The sequence below is a fragment of the Aythya marila genome (assembly GCF_965140915.1).
Source record: "Aythya marila genome assembly, chromosome: 2".
Taxonomy (NCBI): Eukaryota; Metazoa; Chordata; class Aves; order Anseriformes; family Anatidae; genus Aythya; species Aythya marila.
Genome location: NC_139043.1, coordinates 112693933 through 112712768, shown reverse-complemented (window position 1 = coordinate 112712768; position 18836 = coordinate 112693933). Strand labels below are relative to the sequence as shown.

The 18836-nt window shown below is 36.4% G+C and overlaps 1 protein-coding gene across 4 annotated transcripts in view; it reads right to left on the bottom strand.

Annotated features, from left to right (window-relative positions):
* Nucleotides 1–494: 494 nt before the first annotated feature.
* Nucleotides 495–18836, bottom strand: part of TRAPPC8 (trafficking protein particle complex subunit 8) — a 48274-nt gene continuing 29932 nt past the window's right edge. For 2 of the 4 annotated variants that reach the window (XM_082753357.1, XM_082753359.1), the window contains 10 exons: nucleotides 17857–18004; nucleotides 16551–16647; nucleotides 15716–15784; nucleotides 15544–15584; nucleotides 13974–14159; nucleotides 13305–13406; nucleotides 5900–5947; nucleotides 4375–4520; nucleotides 3528–3617; nucleotides 495–1531 (listed from right to left, as the gene is read on the bottom strand). In XM_082753357.1, the coding sequence (XP_082609483.1) occupies nucleotides 1297–1531; nucleotides 3528–3617; nucleotides 4375–4520; nucleotides 5900–5947; nucleotides 13305–13406; nucleotides 13974–14159; nucleotides 15544–15584; nucleotides 15716–15784; nucleotides 16551–16647; nucleotides 17857–18004 (1162 nt within the window). In that variant the 3' untranslated portion in view covers nucleotides 495–1296. The remainder of the gene's footprint in view (nucleotides 1532–3527; nucleotides 3618–4374; nucleotides 4521–5899; nucleotides 5948–13304; nucleotides 13407–13973; nucleotides 14160–15543; nucleotides 15585–15715; nucleotides 15785–16550; nucleotides 16648–17856; nucleotides 18005–18836) is intronic. The other 2 variants (XM_082753358.1, XM_082753360.1) reach the window with 1 other exon arrangement.

Here is an 18836-nt window from a genome sequence, read left to right as displayed (position 1 = left end):
AGCTTCTGAAGGCAGATTTACTGTTTCATAAGTCAGTGTTGTTCTGTGATGGAATTTCCTTCAGCCACATGACACAGCAGACAGAAGTCTTCTGTTTCTCCTTGTACTCAGATAATCCACCATAAACCACATCTCCTAACTCTATGCTGGTTTTGCTGCACTCGATTACTTCGCAGCCTTCTCTACGGTCAGCAGCTACTACTCAAATTAAAAATCCTCACCACATACTAACTGATATTCCCCAGGTAGCTGAATCCTGAGACTTGCTCCCAGAAATACCATGTGAGAACTCAAAAGACAAATATAGCAACCTCTGCAATTTTCCATGTATACCAACACTACACATGACAAGATAGAAATTTCAGAGCAAAAAGGACTAGAATGAACATATTCTAATGTACACAACTGAATTTATATACAAAATCAGCACTAGTAGGTCGCCAAAGCTGTATAAAAAGGAAGGAAAAACAATTAAAGGCAGCAGTCCATACAGTGAATATGGTGTATGTTTTATTCTATTTACAGTACATTTGTTATAAATATAATACATTTCTTGAAAATCTTGAGTAGATTTTTTTTTAAAACAGATCAATTGTTTTAGTTACATAATAAAGCAAGTGACAATTTAAATGACAATCTCATGGTTGTGAAATAGTGCATTCTGTGCTGAGATGAATGAGAAAAAAATACTCAAACTGGTTGAAGAAATTATTTTTTAAACACCATAGGTGGGGCTTGTATGTAAACCTTGACAGGTCATCAGCTTTCATAAACATGAAAACTCAAAACAAAGTTTTATACTAAAGAATTGAGGAACAGATTGGAGATACCCTATTGAACTTCACAGTAAGGTTGGGATTTATCATGACTAATGGCTTTAGACAGGAAAAAGCCAGTGATGGTTTCTTCCTGAACCATATCCTAATACAGCCACAAATATTAAACACACCATGCTGGAAGTTGTAACAGCAGTCAAGCTGCGTTTTTGACAGGGCATAGGACATACAAATATGTTCAGATTTGGAGTTAAAGATTATTTTGTGTTATGAATATCTTAATTACCGGAGAAGAAATACATTATAAAAGGATAAACGAATTTTCAGTCCAACGTGCGTTGCATTGAGAAACAAATTGACAAGTAGTCTGAATATTTTGCTATTTTCTTTCCTACACAATCTCTAGTAACAAGTTAGATGTTTGAGGTGCTATTTCAAAAAACTGCAGCAAAATGTCAACCAGCAATATAAGAAAAGAATCCCATTTATTTTGTCTTTTAGTATGATTTTTCAGAAGTGGTCAGATATTATTAATAATAATCAGTGCAGGCATGGAGTTCTGCTGACTCGTTTCAAACAAAGTAACTTGGTCCGCTAGCTTGGCAAATACTCTGGGGGTTCCAAGATTATAGACACCTGTATGAACAAAGCAAGCTTTTAGCTGCAAGCTATAGACTTCCTGGCTTTTCAGTTGAAGCTTGTACTGTGTTTGCCCAAGCCACGTAAAAGATCCATGGATTTCTAGTGCTTCTGGGCTGAAAAAAAAGGTAACAGGAGTTATTTCTTCGCATTTCAGACATTAGCAGTTTACATGAACCCTTCAATTTGAAGCTTTCCCAAAACTTCCGAACGCAGTGTGTTCACAATCAGCCCCTTACAAATATGCTCATTTATGCTTTCTGAAAACTAACCGAAAACCAGGAATTGGACAACTAAGTTCCTACTCTGGCAGTCTTTAGATGCTAGAGTGCGAACCGTTGGTCTTCTTCGGAATCTTAGAAGTTGCTGGGTCTTTTTCATTACTTGCCTATAATATTTTCCCTTAAATCACTGCATTCCTCAAATACTTCATTGTTCCACCCTCCCAACCTTATCATTAAGAGGTTATGATTTTTCTAGGAAGACAAGCCTAGATTTTGAAAGGCAATAGCAATCAAAGATACAGACAGAAGCGTGCTTAACATTTAACCAAGATGCTAAACACAGTTTCAAGATGTTTGTTTTCAGCATGTTTGTCCTCTTTCCCACCATGCATACCACGACATCACCTTAGGGATCCATTAAGATACTCAACGCCCACTCATCGGGTCCATTTAACTGAGTCCTCTTTACTTCTTTCCAAATACCTTTTTACTGCTCTGAGACTCACATGAACTTTTACAACTATTCTTCCTTTGGCTTAGATGGACCAGTTTCTTTAAAACACTTAATATATTCTTAATACATTAAGTTCTAAATATATTGCACACCATACACAAAACTTGATATATCTATTTGTAATTATAAATTCCAGTGTACTGCCAGCTTTTATAGAACCATGACATAACAATAGCCTAGATAACAAGATACCAATTGTCAGTTTTTAAAAAGTCATCAGACATCAACAGAAATAGTTAACATGGATATACACAGGCACTGCAGTAATTTGGTGGTTACGGTGGAGGGAGGTGGTTTGGTATTTTGCTTTTTTTATTTTTTTTAAATAAGTGTCAAGGCATGTAACTGCAATACCCAGTCAGACTGGGTCTTATAATGCTTTAAGAGAGCAACCACCTCATGAAAACAAAGAAGTTCAGTGAATAGCTTTCCAGTTTTAACCAATAAATTGAAGACTTTATCCTTCTAATCTTTGTTTCTGAACCCGTGTGTTAAGCTCTGGGTTTTTAATTTCTTGTTTACCACGTAAGACAGTCCATTGGCAAGAAGCAAGCATTCCCCATAAACAAGTCCTCAATGTCTCTCAATCCGTCATGTCATCTCCCTCCCTACCCCCTCCCCCAAGATCATTCAAATCAAGAGTCCCACAGGTTTATTTTGTGGTAAATCAAGGTAAATCAGGTAGCATTGTATCTAGGATTAGGGTTCACATGAATTTTACACGAGTTAAACTGCCTTTTATTAACAGAAATGAAAACTAACAATACCTCAGTACTACTGAATTCAATCTATCCCACTGAAATATCTAAAACTTTTAGAAACAATTCACAAAATGTTTCCCCAGTGTAGTATTCTTACATAGTACTCCAATTCTAGCTGAAAAGCCAGTCATAAGAATACATGTAAGCTGGTAAAATACTAGGGGAAATCTTAGAACCTTAGGTATTTTTATGACAACATTTTATACTAGATCACATTACAGCATAAACTATTCAAGTTTATACTTCAAAAGTTGTTTTCTACAAATGACTTGATATTTTAAAAATGAAAAAAGCAACCTGTTTAGTAATGGAAGTTTGCTAAAGCCAGTATTCTGCAAGTTTAAGAATGTTTCCACTTTTTTTCCAGAAAAGGTCTGCAAAGTTTAATTTAACTACTTGGCCCTCTCTTAGATACAGCCAAAAGCAAAACAAAAATTGATACGTGACTGAAGACAGACATTTGACTGTATGAAGCCTAGATCACCTTGCATTCTTCTATTGAAGCCACTATTATAAAGATCTTGTTCTAGATATTCAGTGTAGTTAAACTGCAAAACTTCCTAAAACTAGGAAGCAATCTCAGGAAATGTTTTGATTAACATCCATGCATTACCTTGTTGTTTTATGCCGCAAATCAATCATCACATCTACAACAGCCTGGGAACAATTGGAAAGTAGGAGAGTGACAGGTACCAGACAGAGGCTGCAAAGACAAATAGTTTCACAGCAATTAAAAAAAGTATAATTAAAGACTATCTAGAATAAGATTTAAGTAGTCAAAAGAAATTTCAGGTCATGCAAAATTAACATGTAGTTGTCTATTATACAACAGTCTGAGACAGTGTACATAATACAATCACTTAGTGTCAGTAACTCTACTCAATGTAAAAAAACTATCAAGCCAATTAAGCCAATTCTGTTCGGATCATTTCCATTTTAGGAGAGTCAAGCATTTTTGCAGGTTTCAACTAATTCACCCTAGTAGTCGTCTATTTGACAGGTTAATTTTGAGATTCTTCCAGGAGCCCAAGCAATCTAGACCATTATCATCTTTATTTTTGACATAAGTCTGAACAATGGCTGATCTTGACAAGTCATATACTGTAGACATAGCAATTCTTTTAATTTAAGAGTACTGTAGCTTTGCTGAGCTCCTCAGAGCAGTTACGCTGTTTCCTCCTTTGACACCCACCAAAATGCACACAAAGGCACCAGAGTATTTATTTTGTTTTCAGTAAGTTACCAGTTAACATTAAAACTGCAAACTGTGATATTACAGCCTGTTTTTTCTACTCTAAACTTCCATTTTACTTATGTATTACCTAAGCAGCAAGTTTAGGAACTCAGCAAGATTTCATGCTGTTTTGTCTTCTGTACTATAATCCACATTGCATCTCTCAACAGGATTTACATCAAATTAACAATATTTCAAAAGGTTCTGCAGAAAGCATTCCACTAACCTTTTTTGATGAAAAGAATGACTGAAAGACTCTGGGTAATGAAGACTCGTCTTGATAAGACTGGAAAGCTGCTCTGGTGTTGGTCTTGCAGGTCCTGGTGTACTTTCTGGTCGAAAAAACTTTAAGAGAGCCATTTCCGGTAACTCCTGAAACAAATTCAGAATGACATTTAAAACATTGGCATGAAACACCATGTAACACAGTAAATCCAGTCACAGAAGTTACAAGTTTTTATTATGAACTCTAATTCCAGGGACATGCCTACAGCTTAATTATTCCAATTTTTGTATTTAAGCATTCTAAGTAAGGAAATGATATGGTTATCAGTTACCTTCTTTTGAGAGAGATTTCACAGTTGACTGTGAAAAAACTATCTGTGCAAGTTTCACAAAAGCAGGCTAGTGTTGTGGTAATTTGATGCATTTTGGTTTTGGTTTTGTTTTCTTTTATTTTCTTTTATTTCTATTATTTGAAGAAAAAGGGACAGCATTTAGTTCCCTAATTCAGAAGCTGTAACTAGAAAAAAAAACCATCACCTACCCTGGGAAGTTCACAACAGAAAAGCCAATAACCAAGTTTCCCAGAACAGATCCAAAGTAAAGCAAACAAGTTTATGGAAAACATGCTAACAGTGACAGGAGGATTTGAAAACACAGAATATCTTAAGAATTGTATAGCAAGCTCTTGTAGACACAGAAGTTGCCTTTCCTTGTCCCCAGCTGAAAGCCCAAGTAAAGCACTGTCATTACTTGGGATTCATCCTAACATTACAAGCAGAATCAATCTCTGAAGCAGAAGAAATCAGATGACAAAGATGCAATACCAAATGAGACAATCTGGCTACATTTGGTCGAGCATTACAGTAATGCTGAACTCTGATCAACATTTAATCTGTTTTGCAAGCAGGATTTATTGAGGCAGGGGCTACCTTCTTCATTGTCTTAAGAAACTATTCTACAAAAGTCCACCTCTAGAAAAAATAGATTTTACAGCAATAAATGTGACTACTTAAAGTGAGGAAAGATTTAAACACAAATAAGACAGTACACTGCGCAAAGTAATACTTTTCATTTAAGGATGGGGAATTATACCTTCTAAGTTGAACAGAAATACTAAAGGCAATAAAACCTGACTCAAACATACTCACGGGGCTCAGTGAAATCTGCAAGCATTCTGCAATCTGTAAACATCAATGTTATCCTCTGATTTCCCAGATAAGCCAGGTTTTTTTTGGTGGTTTTTTTTCCCCCCTTTCTTCTTGGAAGTACAAGTAGCTTTCTTAAAATATATTTCATTGTTACTGCGTAGTCTCTCTCCCCCCAAATTACTTTAAGCCCTGAATGAATTTATTAGTTCCACCCTAACCTTATATGTACCTATTTTGATGGAACTTGACAGCATGAAAAACACCAGCCTTTGAGAGTTCGAATTATAGTTTTTCATTTGAATGTATCTCAAATTATAACAACCTCTTTGACCATACACCAATATCCTACATACTGTAGTTTGCCCTAGAGTTAATTACCTGTTCCAAGTCCTCCCAATCAGAACTCCCGAGTATTTTTTTAAAACCCTACAAAAGACAAATACGAAGATTTATCTCTACAAATAGACAAAAACATCATGAAATGCAGCAGGAACATTTACTGGTGAAAGTGCAGTATACTAGTAATATTTCAAATCTCTATTTCTAACACTACACCTCTATTGAAGGACTGGAAGATAGCAAGATTAACAGTTTACCATAACAGGGCTAAATTTTAATTCCAGTCACGCTCTAGGTGTCAGATTCAGCTAAAGACATTCATTTCATTCATTTCTTCATTCAGCTGCTCAAGTCTTTTTTTTTTTTTTTTTTTTCCAATCTATCTGTAACAAGGGCTGTATGATATTTAGCACGATTCTCTTACTTAATGCTTCAGGAGGGAATTAAACACTTACAAATGGTAACCAAGAAGATCTGCATGCAGATCATGGAGCTACCTAGAGATATCTAGTAAGAAATGCCAAGTTTAAAGATGCATTAAACTCCTTCCCTACCCTGGAGTTTCAGAAATTGAATCAAAACTACCAAAAAAAGAAACCCATACTCACTTGGGTACCTGTACCCTCCCCTTCAAGAATATGCACCAAACAGATAATAGCCTCAAGTCACACTTAAAGCAAAACAAGACCAAAAATTAAATGAGTGGTATTTTGTTGCTCAAATTCTAGAACACCAACCCAAATGGAGTTTTGCCTTTTTAAAGTTCTGAGACCTAAAGTCAGCTTGTTGACCCATTATAGTTCTTTGTAAAGCCTCTGTGGGCCACAGTACACAGCAAGCACCGTGTGTTCCATACAAGAAGGCCACAACGACATTCAGCATGCTCCCTTTAAATAATAGTTTAGGCGCAATTTGAAGATCTCAACATTATAACAGTAGCAATATAGACAAGCTCGAACGGAGCGGATTTCATCATAGAAAGAGTTTGGAAGAATTGAACTTGACAGTTACAGCAGAACCTTTTTTCCCCTGCCAAGTACTATAGCTGCATTTAAGTTCGACTTTAAGTTGGACTTTTTTTTTAATGGAAACATTCAATAGATAGCAGCAACAGAACTGCACTGCTCCCACATGTGCCTTCCAATAGCTTCGAACTGTACGACTGGTACTAGAAAAGCTGTTTCTGTTAATAGAAACCTTTTTACTGTCCAAAGTCATCTACAAAGGTCAGCTTAAAACATATACCTATAAACACAAGCTTACTGTTCCAACTAGAATAATCTTCATAACTTTGCTATTTATTCTGTAATTATTAAAAAAAAAGGACCATTAGAGTGAGGTTTTTTGCTTCTTTGAAACAAAGAAGTGTATTATCCCTAGTTACACTTCTGAAATTGTGTACTATTCACACCAGTTTTTGATTTCTCCTGAAACTGCACTAATAAACTAATTACAGCTAGAAAACTCAAAGTTTACACACTGATCAACATAGCTTTTGCATTATATGATACGTGTAATAGATAGGTCTGCCCATAATAAATCCTTTAACTTTAAAAGGCACTTTTGAAGTACGAAGTCCTTCCTTTCCATCAGATGGGCAGAAACTACGGTATCCTTACAAGCAACCATTAAATTTTTTCTTTTAAGGAGTTTTGGACAACTTAAAGTTTTCAAGTTCAGAGACAATCTTCCCAATGATTGGGTCAACGTGCTCTTAAAGATATTAGAAAAAAATAAAAGAGTGCCATTTTTAAATCTCAGTTTTAAACTGATTTTCCTTACCACATGATTTGTCTATATTCACCCTAACTCCCGAGTTACATCGATATTAAGAAGCAGCGCTACCAAAAGCGATCATCTCTGAAGTTTCATCCATGCCCTAAGTATTTCATGGAGTTTCCTTTGGGCTAGCACTAGTCCGATCCACAGAACTGAAATAGCAACCCAGAAGCACATCTTGCACAGTCCTGGAATGTACGCAGATTATTCCTCTCTGGAAGAAATCTATAAGCTTGTGCATTACAGGACCCCTCCACAATAAAAGGAGAGAGCCATACATGGGAACAGAATCACTTAAAGTATGCTTGATTTAAGGCACTCATACATACATAACCTCACGTAAACAAGTTAGAACTAAATCACGCTCATAAGCTAAGACGTTCCACAAGTATGGGTGCTAGTAGTGTAAGATGATGATGAAATTCTAAAGTGCTAAGTCTCTACTAGGCTGCTCCTCATCTTTAGTCAGGGTCAAGTCTCTGTTAATCAAAATTACAGCAAACACCCCAGCCTGTAATGCTACTTCAACCCCACTATATTGACTGCACTGTACTTTTGCTTCAGAACCTTTCTGCTTGAATTGACTGGATTAGGAAAAAAAAATAGGAGAAAAAAATAGAAAGTAGTATTGAGCAACAGCCCTAGCTGAGAATGGACGTTTGAAGAAATCTGAAGTTACTCTATCCTTTAAGTTATGGTAAAGAACTCAAGTGGCAGAATAGCTGTATTTTAGATGCAGTCATATTTTGACCTTCATTTAATACAGCTGAATTTCTGAAAACAGACTTCAAAAGAGAAACAGACTCCCTAGCAGTATTGCTGTCAAAAAAAGACATTATCTACAAGTACCAGTTAGTTTTTATTAGTGAGGGTCTTACTTTGCCTAGGCCACATACCATGTTGCACCTCTGAGTTTCTGATTCAGCAAAAAGCTGTATTTAGCAGTTTTTTTCTTACCTTTTGCAAAAGTTTTTTCCCCCCCCCCTCAAAGTACGTGTGATGGAAAGGACAGGTAGATAAACATTTTCTGCACTGTTCAGAGAGCTTTCTATACGACATATAAAAACATTCCTCTATATAAAACTATTTATATACTTATATATAAATATATAAAAAACAGTCCTCTATATAAAAACTTTCCTCTGGTTTAACAGAATCAGTATTCGTTAAACGTTCTGTCAGCATTGTGTTCCAATTCTGAAGTTCTAGAAGATGCAAGTAGCTCCTCACATCACCTGACATACCTACTGTGTCCAGCAACCTATGCTCAAAAACATTTAATCACCTACTCAATTTTGCAGATAAAAACATCGTAGTGTAAACAAAAAGTCTCTCTACAGTGACAGAAAACCAGTAAGCTTCAAAGATGTAGTTATCACTGCCTTGTTTATAATGACAAAAGTTTAACGTCTGTAATTATATATTGAACACACATGGGAATAGAGTAAAGCATGTGCATTTGAGCTTTCAAATAAAGTTCATATAGAATTTCACTTTTTCTCTTTTTTTATAGAGAAGGTATAGAGAAATTTTAGCCAGAAACATTTTAAGCGTTCCCTTAACCACATTATCCTGTATTTTGTGGAAACCATACTTTTTTTTAAATCAAATGTTTTGCCAAGTTATGTTGCTGTGCTACAGGAATAATCGCATCCTGTTGTCTGTTCCACAATGAACCAAATGGAAGTAACCTGTCCTTGCATTTCGGTCAGAAGACTTAACATTTTAGCTGAGAAACCTTAAGATGACTTATGTATCAGCACACGCAATTACCAATCTATTGAGAAACATGTCAATGAATACATATCCAGCGCTTCTCTAATGCGGACCTTTACTGAAGCTTTGTTTCTCTGACAAGTCATTCAAGTTTGAACAACTCCAAACACAACCCTTTAAGGCTAGCAAAGAATTATTCAGTCAGTAACTGACAAAGCAGAGGTCAGCAAGTACAGAGAAGTTAATCCCACCCCCACCCCCTCCCCCCAAGAGCAAGCTATCCAAATTTATTTAATGCAATTATTTGAAGAATTCCATTAAGATTGGAATCACTTGGAGTTTACTTTAAAATAAATTAATAATACAAAACAAAGTGGGAGGGGGTACAGTTTTATTCATGTTTTCTAGAAGTCTGTGAAATTGTTCTTTGTTGGGAGTTGCTGTATTGCCAGAAGCAACAGTTTCGTTGGTGGTTACAACACCATGAAACAGAAGCAGTTCAAGTAAAGAGGAAAAAAAGCCACTCAAAAAGCAACAAGCAGAAACACAGCAAGAAATGCAGGGAGTGGAGCAGATTCTTGCATCCTAGGTGACCACCTTTTGAAATCTGCATACATCTACTTTCCAGAACTGAGTAGCATTTACTGGTGGTAGAAAGCATGCATCTCCATCTCCCTCTGCTGTCTAGTCGACAGAAAACAGCTAAATGCTATACTGTCAGCCCAAGTCACTCAAACTGCCTAGTTTCCAACCCTGTTGATGACTTATACAAAATAAACACAGATTTACACAGAAACTATATGACTGTTGCAAATCCAGAAACTACGTACTGAAAACATAATGGCACAAGTACTGTTTGACTTCGTGATTTCCTCCACCCCATTTCACTGCTTGTGTAACTTTAACTAAAGAGCAACATATTTTAAACAGAATATGCAAGCCTTAACTAACAGATGAAGTATATTATTTTCCCTGCATAGCCTCATTTAATCCTATTTTGGGGGATTTTTTGGTATTCTTTAATTCTTAACTTCATTCGCTCCACATATTTAACTGCTGCAAAGTCTGTGTTCATTTAACTTGTCACAGAGGACAATCAACTGATCAGAAGTAGCCAGCATGGGTTTATAAAAGGCAGGTCCTGCTTGATTAACCTGACCTCCTTCTGAGGCAAGATGACCTAATAAGCAGATAAGGACAAGACTGCGGATGTTACCTGGATTTTGGTAACACGTTTGACATTGTTTCCTATAGTTTCTCTGGAAGAACATGGTTGTTCATGGCTTGGACAGGTGTACAGTTCTTTGGGTGAAGAACTGGCCGAAGAGTCGCAGTGCATAGGAGTTCAATCTGGCTGATGGCCAGTCATCAGTAGTGCTCTCCAGGGCTCAGTTTTAGGGACAGTTTTGCTTAACATTTTCATCAAAATTTTGGTGAGGGGATTGAGGGTACCCTCAGTAAGTTTCCAGATGATACCAAGTTAGGCAGGCCTGTTGATCTGCTTGAATGTAAGGGAAGCTTTGCAGAGGGTTCTCAATAGGCTAAATCAACATGGATCCCAGTCATGACATTCAACAGGGCTTGGTGCTGGGTTCTGCACCCAGGTCATAACAACCCCAAGCAGTGGTACAGGCTTGGGAAAGAATGGCTAGTTGCCTGGCAAAAAAGGACCTGGGGGGTGCTTGTCAAGCTGAACATGAGCCAGCAGTGTGCCCAGCTGGCCAAGGCAGCCAAAGGCATCCTGACCCATACAAAAAAAAAAAAAAAAAGCGTGGCCAGTAGGACCAGGGAAGTAATTGGACCCCTGCACAGGGCACCAATGAGACCACACTTCAAATACTGTTTGGTTTAGGGCCCCTCACTACAATAAGGGTGTTGACTTGCTCCAGTGTATGCAGAGAAGCGCACTGAAGCTGGTGAAGGGAGCACAAAACAAGGCTTATAAGGAGCAACCATGGGAACCGGGGTTTAGTGTGGACAACAGCAGGCTGAGGGGAGACCTCATTCCTCTCCACAACTACCTTAAAGGAGGCTGTAATAAGGAGGGTGTCCATCTCTTTTCTCAAATAACAGCATGTGAGGAAACTGTCTCAAATTGCACAAGGGGAGGTTTATATTTCTTCGTGGACAGGGTGGTCTAGCTTTGGAACAGGCCACCCATAGGAGTAGTGGAGGTATTCAAGAGACATATGGACACCAAAGGACAGGGTAGGGATTCCGTACGTCAGGCTCACAGTTGGGCTTGATCATGAAGGTCTTTCCCAACCTTCGAACTCAGAGTTTGTCTTCTCTTCTCACAATATAAAATTGTATGTGAGCATACAAAGTCTCTCCTTCTGCCATCCTGAAATTACAGGCTCTTAAAGTCCAATTTCAACCTGAGCTTTGGTTACCATGAAGACAGAGGAGTTAAGCATTTATTAAAAACAAACCCCTATTCTTAAACTAGATTTCAATAGCATGACAGTAGATAGATTTCTGCTCCTGCAGAACAGAATGGTTCAAAAGAAGCTCTGAGAATTTGTTCATTAAGAAGGTACATACAATCAATGTAGCATCTATTTGTAGTTGTAACAAAAATATTGATGAGAATACAGCCTCTAATCTTTAAGAGGGTAGCATGCATTCCTCAAAACAAGTTGTGATCATTTTTGTTTAGCTTGAAACAACTGAACTCAATGCAAACATCTAGTGTTCTGATACAGTCAACAAAAAATGAAAACCCCTATACCTAGCATGTCTAATGTTTGATGATATGTTTATTTTAGGATGCAGATGCAATTCATTCCTACTTCTCTCCCCATCCATTTGCTAGAACAAGACCTCAATGAGATCAAGGAGCAAAGTCAACAGCATTTTCTCTTGGAACTTCAGATGTTTACAGTATGATCTACTGTTCTACATACAACTTTAAAATACAGGACAGAATATTAGAATGGGAAGTAGTCAGACTAATAAAGCATAATATTGTACACCATAACTTCAGTCCACACATGCAGAGGCTTCTGTTATTTTTGCAAGAGAAGCTTTTTCAGAAGTTTGGGTTTAGTTTTCTGATTCTTCAGTGAGAATGAACAGCAGCCGGTTTAGATCAAACTTATGTCCCTTCTGATCTATTTAAATTTCATAGCATAAAAGGACTAAATGGCAAAGTCTTACTGATGTAAAATACTTACAGGCTTATGAACCAAAGCCAAATGCACAGCTTCAGATATCCAAGCAATTCACTATTTGTGCTATAACAATCTCTATAGAAAGTCATATTTGTCTTAATGCTTTCTTACCGGAGAAGAGTAAGAGGGCTCACTAAAAGCTGTATATGTAATGCAATGTTGGTAAAAACAAAGAAACCAGCACCAAAGCAAGAAGGAACGGCATTGTACTGGTCAACAGAAAACTAAATAATTATGGTTTTTATTTTACACATTAGCCACTTTCATACACAAATTGTATCTGTCATACACATGTTTTTATGCAAACCTAACTCTCATAACTGTTACTGTTTGTGTACCAAGAGACAAATTTCTTGCAGATGTTATTTTCTTTGTATAACCACACAGGCTATAAAATTTGAAAATGAATTATTAGTTTATATATTCAAATAAATATTTCTATGTCTAACTAATTTCCCCAGAGTTTCTGCTTTTGTTTTTAAAATTTTACAATAAAGGCCTTCACTTAGTTGTGTGTAGTAGAATTCACAAAGTTTTTATCCTGTTAACACTTCATTACTTAGTTTTACCTTTGACTTAATCCATTAATAAGCTGCTAGATGTAGTCTGAAATACCACAGAACAGTTTACAAAACAACATAGCTGTACCTCACTGAGGTCTTATATTAGATTTTACAAAAAGCACACAAAATGATTCCACTTCCATTTACAAGAAAATAGATCACATACAGTTTGAGAAAGAAGCAATTGCAAACGAAAGTTTCATAGTAGATTACCTGCTTCTGAGGAAACGAAAAAGCCTCCTTCCCAACTGTGTTAAGAGCAATATGATGCTGACCTTCCAAAATAAGCTGCTTATTGTCTTCCACAACATATGCCTACAAAATACAGAGCAGAGACCACAGACATTAGCAGACCAAAATATATATGTTAAGCTTTATAGTCAACATTCTCTCCTTAACTAGAAGATGTTTTGTCAAAAACCTAAATACTAACTTGACTTACATATTTATGTTTATGCTTTAAACTTTGCAAGCACAGACAACAACTGTGGTTCACACTGCTAATTGCCACTACTTAAGATTTGCATTCTGGTAAATTGGGTCTTCCTCTTCAAAGCAGACGGGGTCACTCTTACAGATCTATGATAAAAGCAAGCATTATGAAAACTTAAAATGTATGTTTTGTTAAATTTTCTCTTTAAAAAAAAAAAAAAAGAGCTGATAAGAACTGGGTGCATCTAGGACAGCATAAAACCATTTAAGTGATTTACTACAAGTATTAGGACTGTTTTGTTTACTTACCACTTTTTTAGTTCATTAGTCTGGTTTTAAAAAGTTACATCTGCAAGTTTTGTACAAGTATGCTGGAAAGTTCAGGATGCCACATTATTTTCTACATGTTAAAACTCAGTCAAATTCCAGAGAGCTTACAACTATACGTACCTTCCACAGTACAACGACATTCAAGTCCACTTCACTGCATCTTTGTACCAATCTGACTGCCTCATCAAATGATTGTTTCACAGCCCTCTGAGATCCATGAGTATGAGATTGCACATGTGTTTTTTTTAATTCAGAGGATAAGCTTTGAAAAAGAAAGTCTGCACAAGGACTAGCTGAACTTATTATCTGGAAGATGAAAGAAAGTGCTCTCAGGAAAAGATGCAAGCTGTTACACGTTTCTCTAACAGAACTTATCATTGTAGTATTTCAGTTCCATGCTCAAACAACCTCTTGTAAATATGTAGCATACGTCATTTTGGTTACAATACTTGCTCTTTTTACAGACATCAACACTACATAGTGAAGCTTCCAAAGCAACATACGGGAACAGAGCTACAGATCACTGGTCTAAAATCGTAAGTACTGAACTTAGAAATAAGGTCTTTGATTATTACCAGACAGCCTACCAAGATATAATCAAGTGTGGAGGAGAGAGCTGGAGTGTCTCCTCTGAACTAACATATACGCAAATCACTATTGCTTTATTAATAGTGATTAGTATTTTGACTAATTATTAGGTTAATAATAAGATTCTTCCAGTTAATTACCCTAACTGCTAGTTAGGAACGTACACGTTACTAGCAAAAATTAGAGATTGCATAGCATGTTCCACCTGTTTTACAGGTACAGAAGTACTGTGCTGTTTGTCAAGTTTGGAAAAGCTTAGCATAAGCTATGACAAATATCAAAAGCTTGTTAAGGAAGTGATGGTTAAGACAGACATCAATGATGCCTGGACAAACATGATAAATAAGACTACCTCCATTTAAAAAAAAAGTGTTAGACATTTGAGAATACTCTCTTGCAGAGATGCTTATTTTTTTCATCAGCAGAATACTTATATCCAAGGAGAAAAACTGCTTTTTGAAGTAACTGTCTAGAAGGGAAAGAACCCTTCCCACAGGCCAAGTGGAGAATATTTTCTTACAAGAAAGCGCAAGTTCATGAAGCCTATCCAGATTTTCAGTCATAAATTGAGTATATGTCTATACATCTATTAGAGAAATGGCATTGAGTAGCTTTTCTTTGGCTTTTAAAAGCCAGGTGCATACATGGAAAATACAATCTCAACATAAAACAAGCAACCTAGTACTAACATCCAACTAACCAAATTCACTATCCTAGTGTAATTTCTGATCCAATACAGTGTCTTATTTTCTCAGGTTTTGGAAAAATATTCCATGTACCAAGATCATTTTTAAACTGATTCTTCTTCAGACATTTGTATGCTTAAACAGAGTAATAGGATGGGGTAGCCTGTAATTTTAACCATCTTTCAAGAAATCAGAGAAATAGACTCCCTGAATTGATTGCAAGCTAAATTACTGGTTTTGAAATTTCAGTACCTACATTCATTAGAGGTTTCCACCGTTTACAATAATCTGGAGTTAGAATTTTTAACTTATCTTTGTGAAAAGATAAAAAAAAAAAAAAGCAATAGGATAAGTAAAAAAGGATTTCACTAGGCTACTCGCAAAGACAAAATATGCAGTTGTACCAGTTAACTTACCTGCTCATTTCCAAAGACAATATCGGCAAATGTGTAGTTTTCTAAGGGATAAAAAGAGAAGGCGTTATTTCAGCATCACAGAGTCAACTGCAGTATACAACATCCCAACTGTATTCCCCTTCAGAAGTGTATTCCCCTTCAGAAGTGTTACCTCATTCAAAAGAGAACCTACCTTCTGAGTTTTTGCATCTTACTGCTTTAAAGCACAGCTTTGCTTTCTCTCTGCTAGCAAGTTTAGTATCTGAAAGAAAAAATTGCAAGATTTTTTCCCCTCAGCATAATCACATAGGATCACACATTAGCCATAAGTCAGCCTTTGAACTTCACAAATAAAACCACACTGACACTTACATAGCATGTCTGAACAAGCAGAAAGTAAAGATGACCTTCTGCTAACCCATTCCACTTACTTGTTTATCACAAAACAAGCTTTACTATGTAAAGCAGATAAAGAGAAAGAAGGAACAGAAGGTAAAATCACATCCTTCAATACTAATGCAAGAGGAAGATTTGTCTAGATTTACTTTAAATATATAAAGCATAGGCATGCATGTAAAGATAGCACATCAGATACAGTAATAGATGTCTATTTTCTTGGGTTGCCTTTTCAAAAATTATTAGGTTATATTAGCTCAGGCAGGATACACAGCACTAGCAATTCCGGTATATTTCTAATAACTGAATAGAGCATTTGTGAAATATTCTGTTGATTACACTGATATAAACAAACAAAAAATGCCATGAGACATTTTTCTTGTAAGGCAAGTTATCAACCAACTTAAACATGGATTTCTCCACAAAACTTAAAATAATTTACCTGTAAATTAAGACCATTTTTTTAAGACCATTTTTTAATTAATGAAAGTTAAAAAACATTTCACTTGAAAGGAACACAAAAACACCTATAGCTGGGTTAATCTGAAATGCAAGTTCAATTTCTTAGAAGCTTAATTTTCTCATCAGGCAGAAGCTGGACTTGCTATCCTTTTGGTACTAAGGATACACACCTTTGTCTTCAGAGATGTTAACAGATTTTTGAAGCTTCCAGTGTTTGCTATTACTCGAAACTTGAACTATATGAAATTCTTTAACACCAGCCTCACTCTAAGAAAGAGACAAAAATAATGTCAAATAAGACCAGTCATACTTGTAATGTTCTTCATTGCACAGTAAGCATTCATCACAAAGTGGTATTGTTGAAATCTTCATTTTACTCCTCATTCACACCATCTGCAATACAGTACTAAGGAGACAAGAACAGACTGAAGACCCACTGTAATATAAAACAGTCCCAGCTCCCAGGAACTTCAAATTCCAGTAAGCAAAGCTATAAGAAGATGAAAAAAATCCTATGGAAAAACTCCCATGAGGTGGCATTTTAGAATAACATGACTATAATAAAACCTAGACTTGTTTAAACTCCAGTGCAGACCACTGTCCAGAAGGGGACTTAATTTCTAAGATTACTTCAAGATTCTTAGAAAAAACAAACCCCAGAAATTCAACAACTCTTAAAATTACGTGTATATATACACATGATGGAAAGTAGCTTTTGGGATCGTCTTCTCTATTGGAAAGAATGAAATGACAGTGGAAAGTTAACTTTTACACAATATCATCTGTAAACTGACTGAGTGCTTTGTACACTTCCTCCTCCTCAAAGAACGCTGGCAATATTCACCTTAATATCTGAAGAACTACACACTTAACATGAAATGACAAATCAGCTCCAAAGTTCTTTGTGATTCCACTACCATTTAAGTGTCCAGGAATTCTAATAAGCAGAGGATTTGATTTCCTGGCCTTGTTGTTGAAAAAAATGAGAGCAGCTTTAACATTTGCTTTGCTAAGCCAACAGACATATCTGCATTTGGATTGTGCTTCCAAAAATGTGAGAGTTTATTAATGAATGCGGACACAGAAACTTCCTTCAGATTATCACTAATTCTGTCGGGGGTGTAGCACAGAGAAGGAACACAGGTTGTCTCATTCAGGAAGTCGCAAGCATTAGGAACTTCCATGAATTTGGAATAAGTCTTCCAAAAGGAACTTGAAGACGAATTCAAAATCACATACATTTAACGTAGAGGTGGTTCTAGCAGATATCCACAGCTAGTTTTGAGTCATAACTTACTTACTGTTAGTACTTTCTTTCCAACATTAATTGAAAAGTCTAAATATGCAAGGCTTACTTAATATTTCCAGTCAGAGTGCTAGTATAAAAGCTCTCAATTAAATATTGGTTCTACTGGAGATGTTTACATGTCTGCTGAGCTTAAGAGTAGTACTGTCATTAAAAGAAAAAGAACTTACAGTATTGATATTTTCTACATCCACAAACACCAACATGTTGTCCCCTCTGCCTTCATCATCTTCAAGTGCATTACTTCTGCAGACAGTAGCTCGAATATGTAGAGATCGACTAGTACAAATAACTGCAGTGTGCCTTAATACTCTATGACTAGAAATGGAAGAAAAAACATTTTGAAGAACCAGGACTGCCATCCATAGCTTCTCAACAAGTCTAGCTTTTACATTTCTCTTCAATATCAAGCTATTAAACAATTTATTCCCTTCAACAACCAAAAAGGCATTTTTCTTTTCAACATATCATTTTGATAGGATGCTAAACAACCATGCTGCAATGGGTAGGCACTGTTCAAACAGTTTCTTATCCAGTTCAAAATACCAGAAAAAAGTTCAGAAGTTACCATGACAAAAAAAAATACTTTGTTAATATTTCTTATAAGACAAGTGGCATAATGAAAGCAAACAGGCATTTATTGGCAGAGGGATGCAATTTAACATCACCACATGCTTTGGAAATACAGTTTTTCAGCAAGTAAACCATAAAAGGCCCACTAGTGGATCACACCTCCTGCACAAACACTTACTGAAACACCACCACATTCAACAAATTCCCATGAACTGGGAATTAAAGGGTACATTTACATGAGTTGTAGTTTGATTTTCAAGAACATGCTGTTGATCTGCTCTTGACAGTCTTCAACTTACTTTGCTTTGGTTTACAGGATGAAAAAGTCTCAGAAGCCAAGCTCACTTGCTCTTTCTCAGAACTAGCCTGAAAAACAATGTCAGCTTGTGGCTGGAGCTTAAGTCCATGGGACTAGAGCTCACCTAAGGTACCATCATCCTTAATATCTACCATATGGAGGCAACTCCTCAGCCCTGATGCTACAGATGCATTCCTCCTAGCCTGCACTGCTACTTAATGAAGGCTGAGATGCACTTCTCCAGACAAATCAATGTAGCACATATCTCCTTGATGAAAT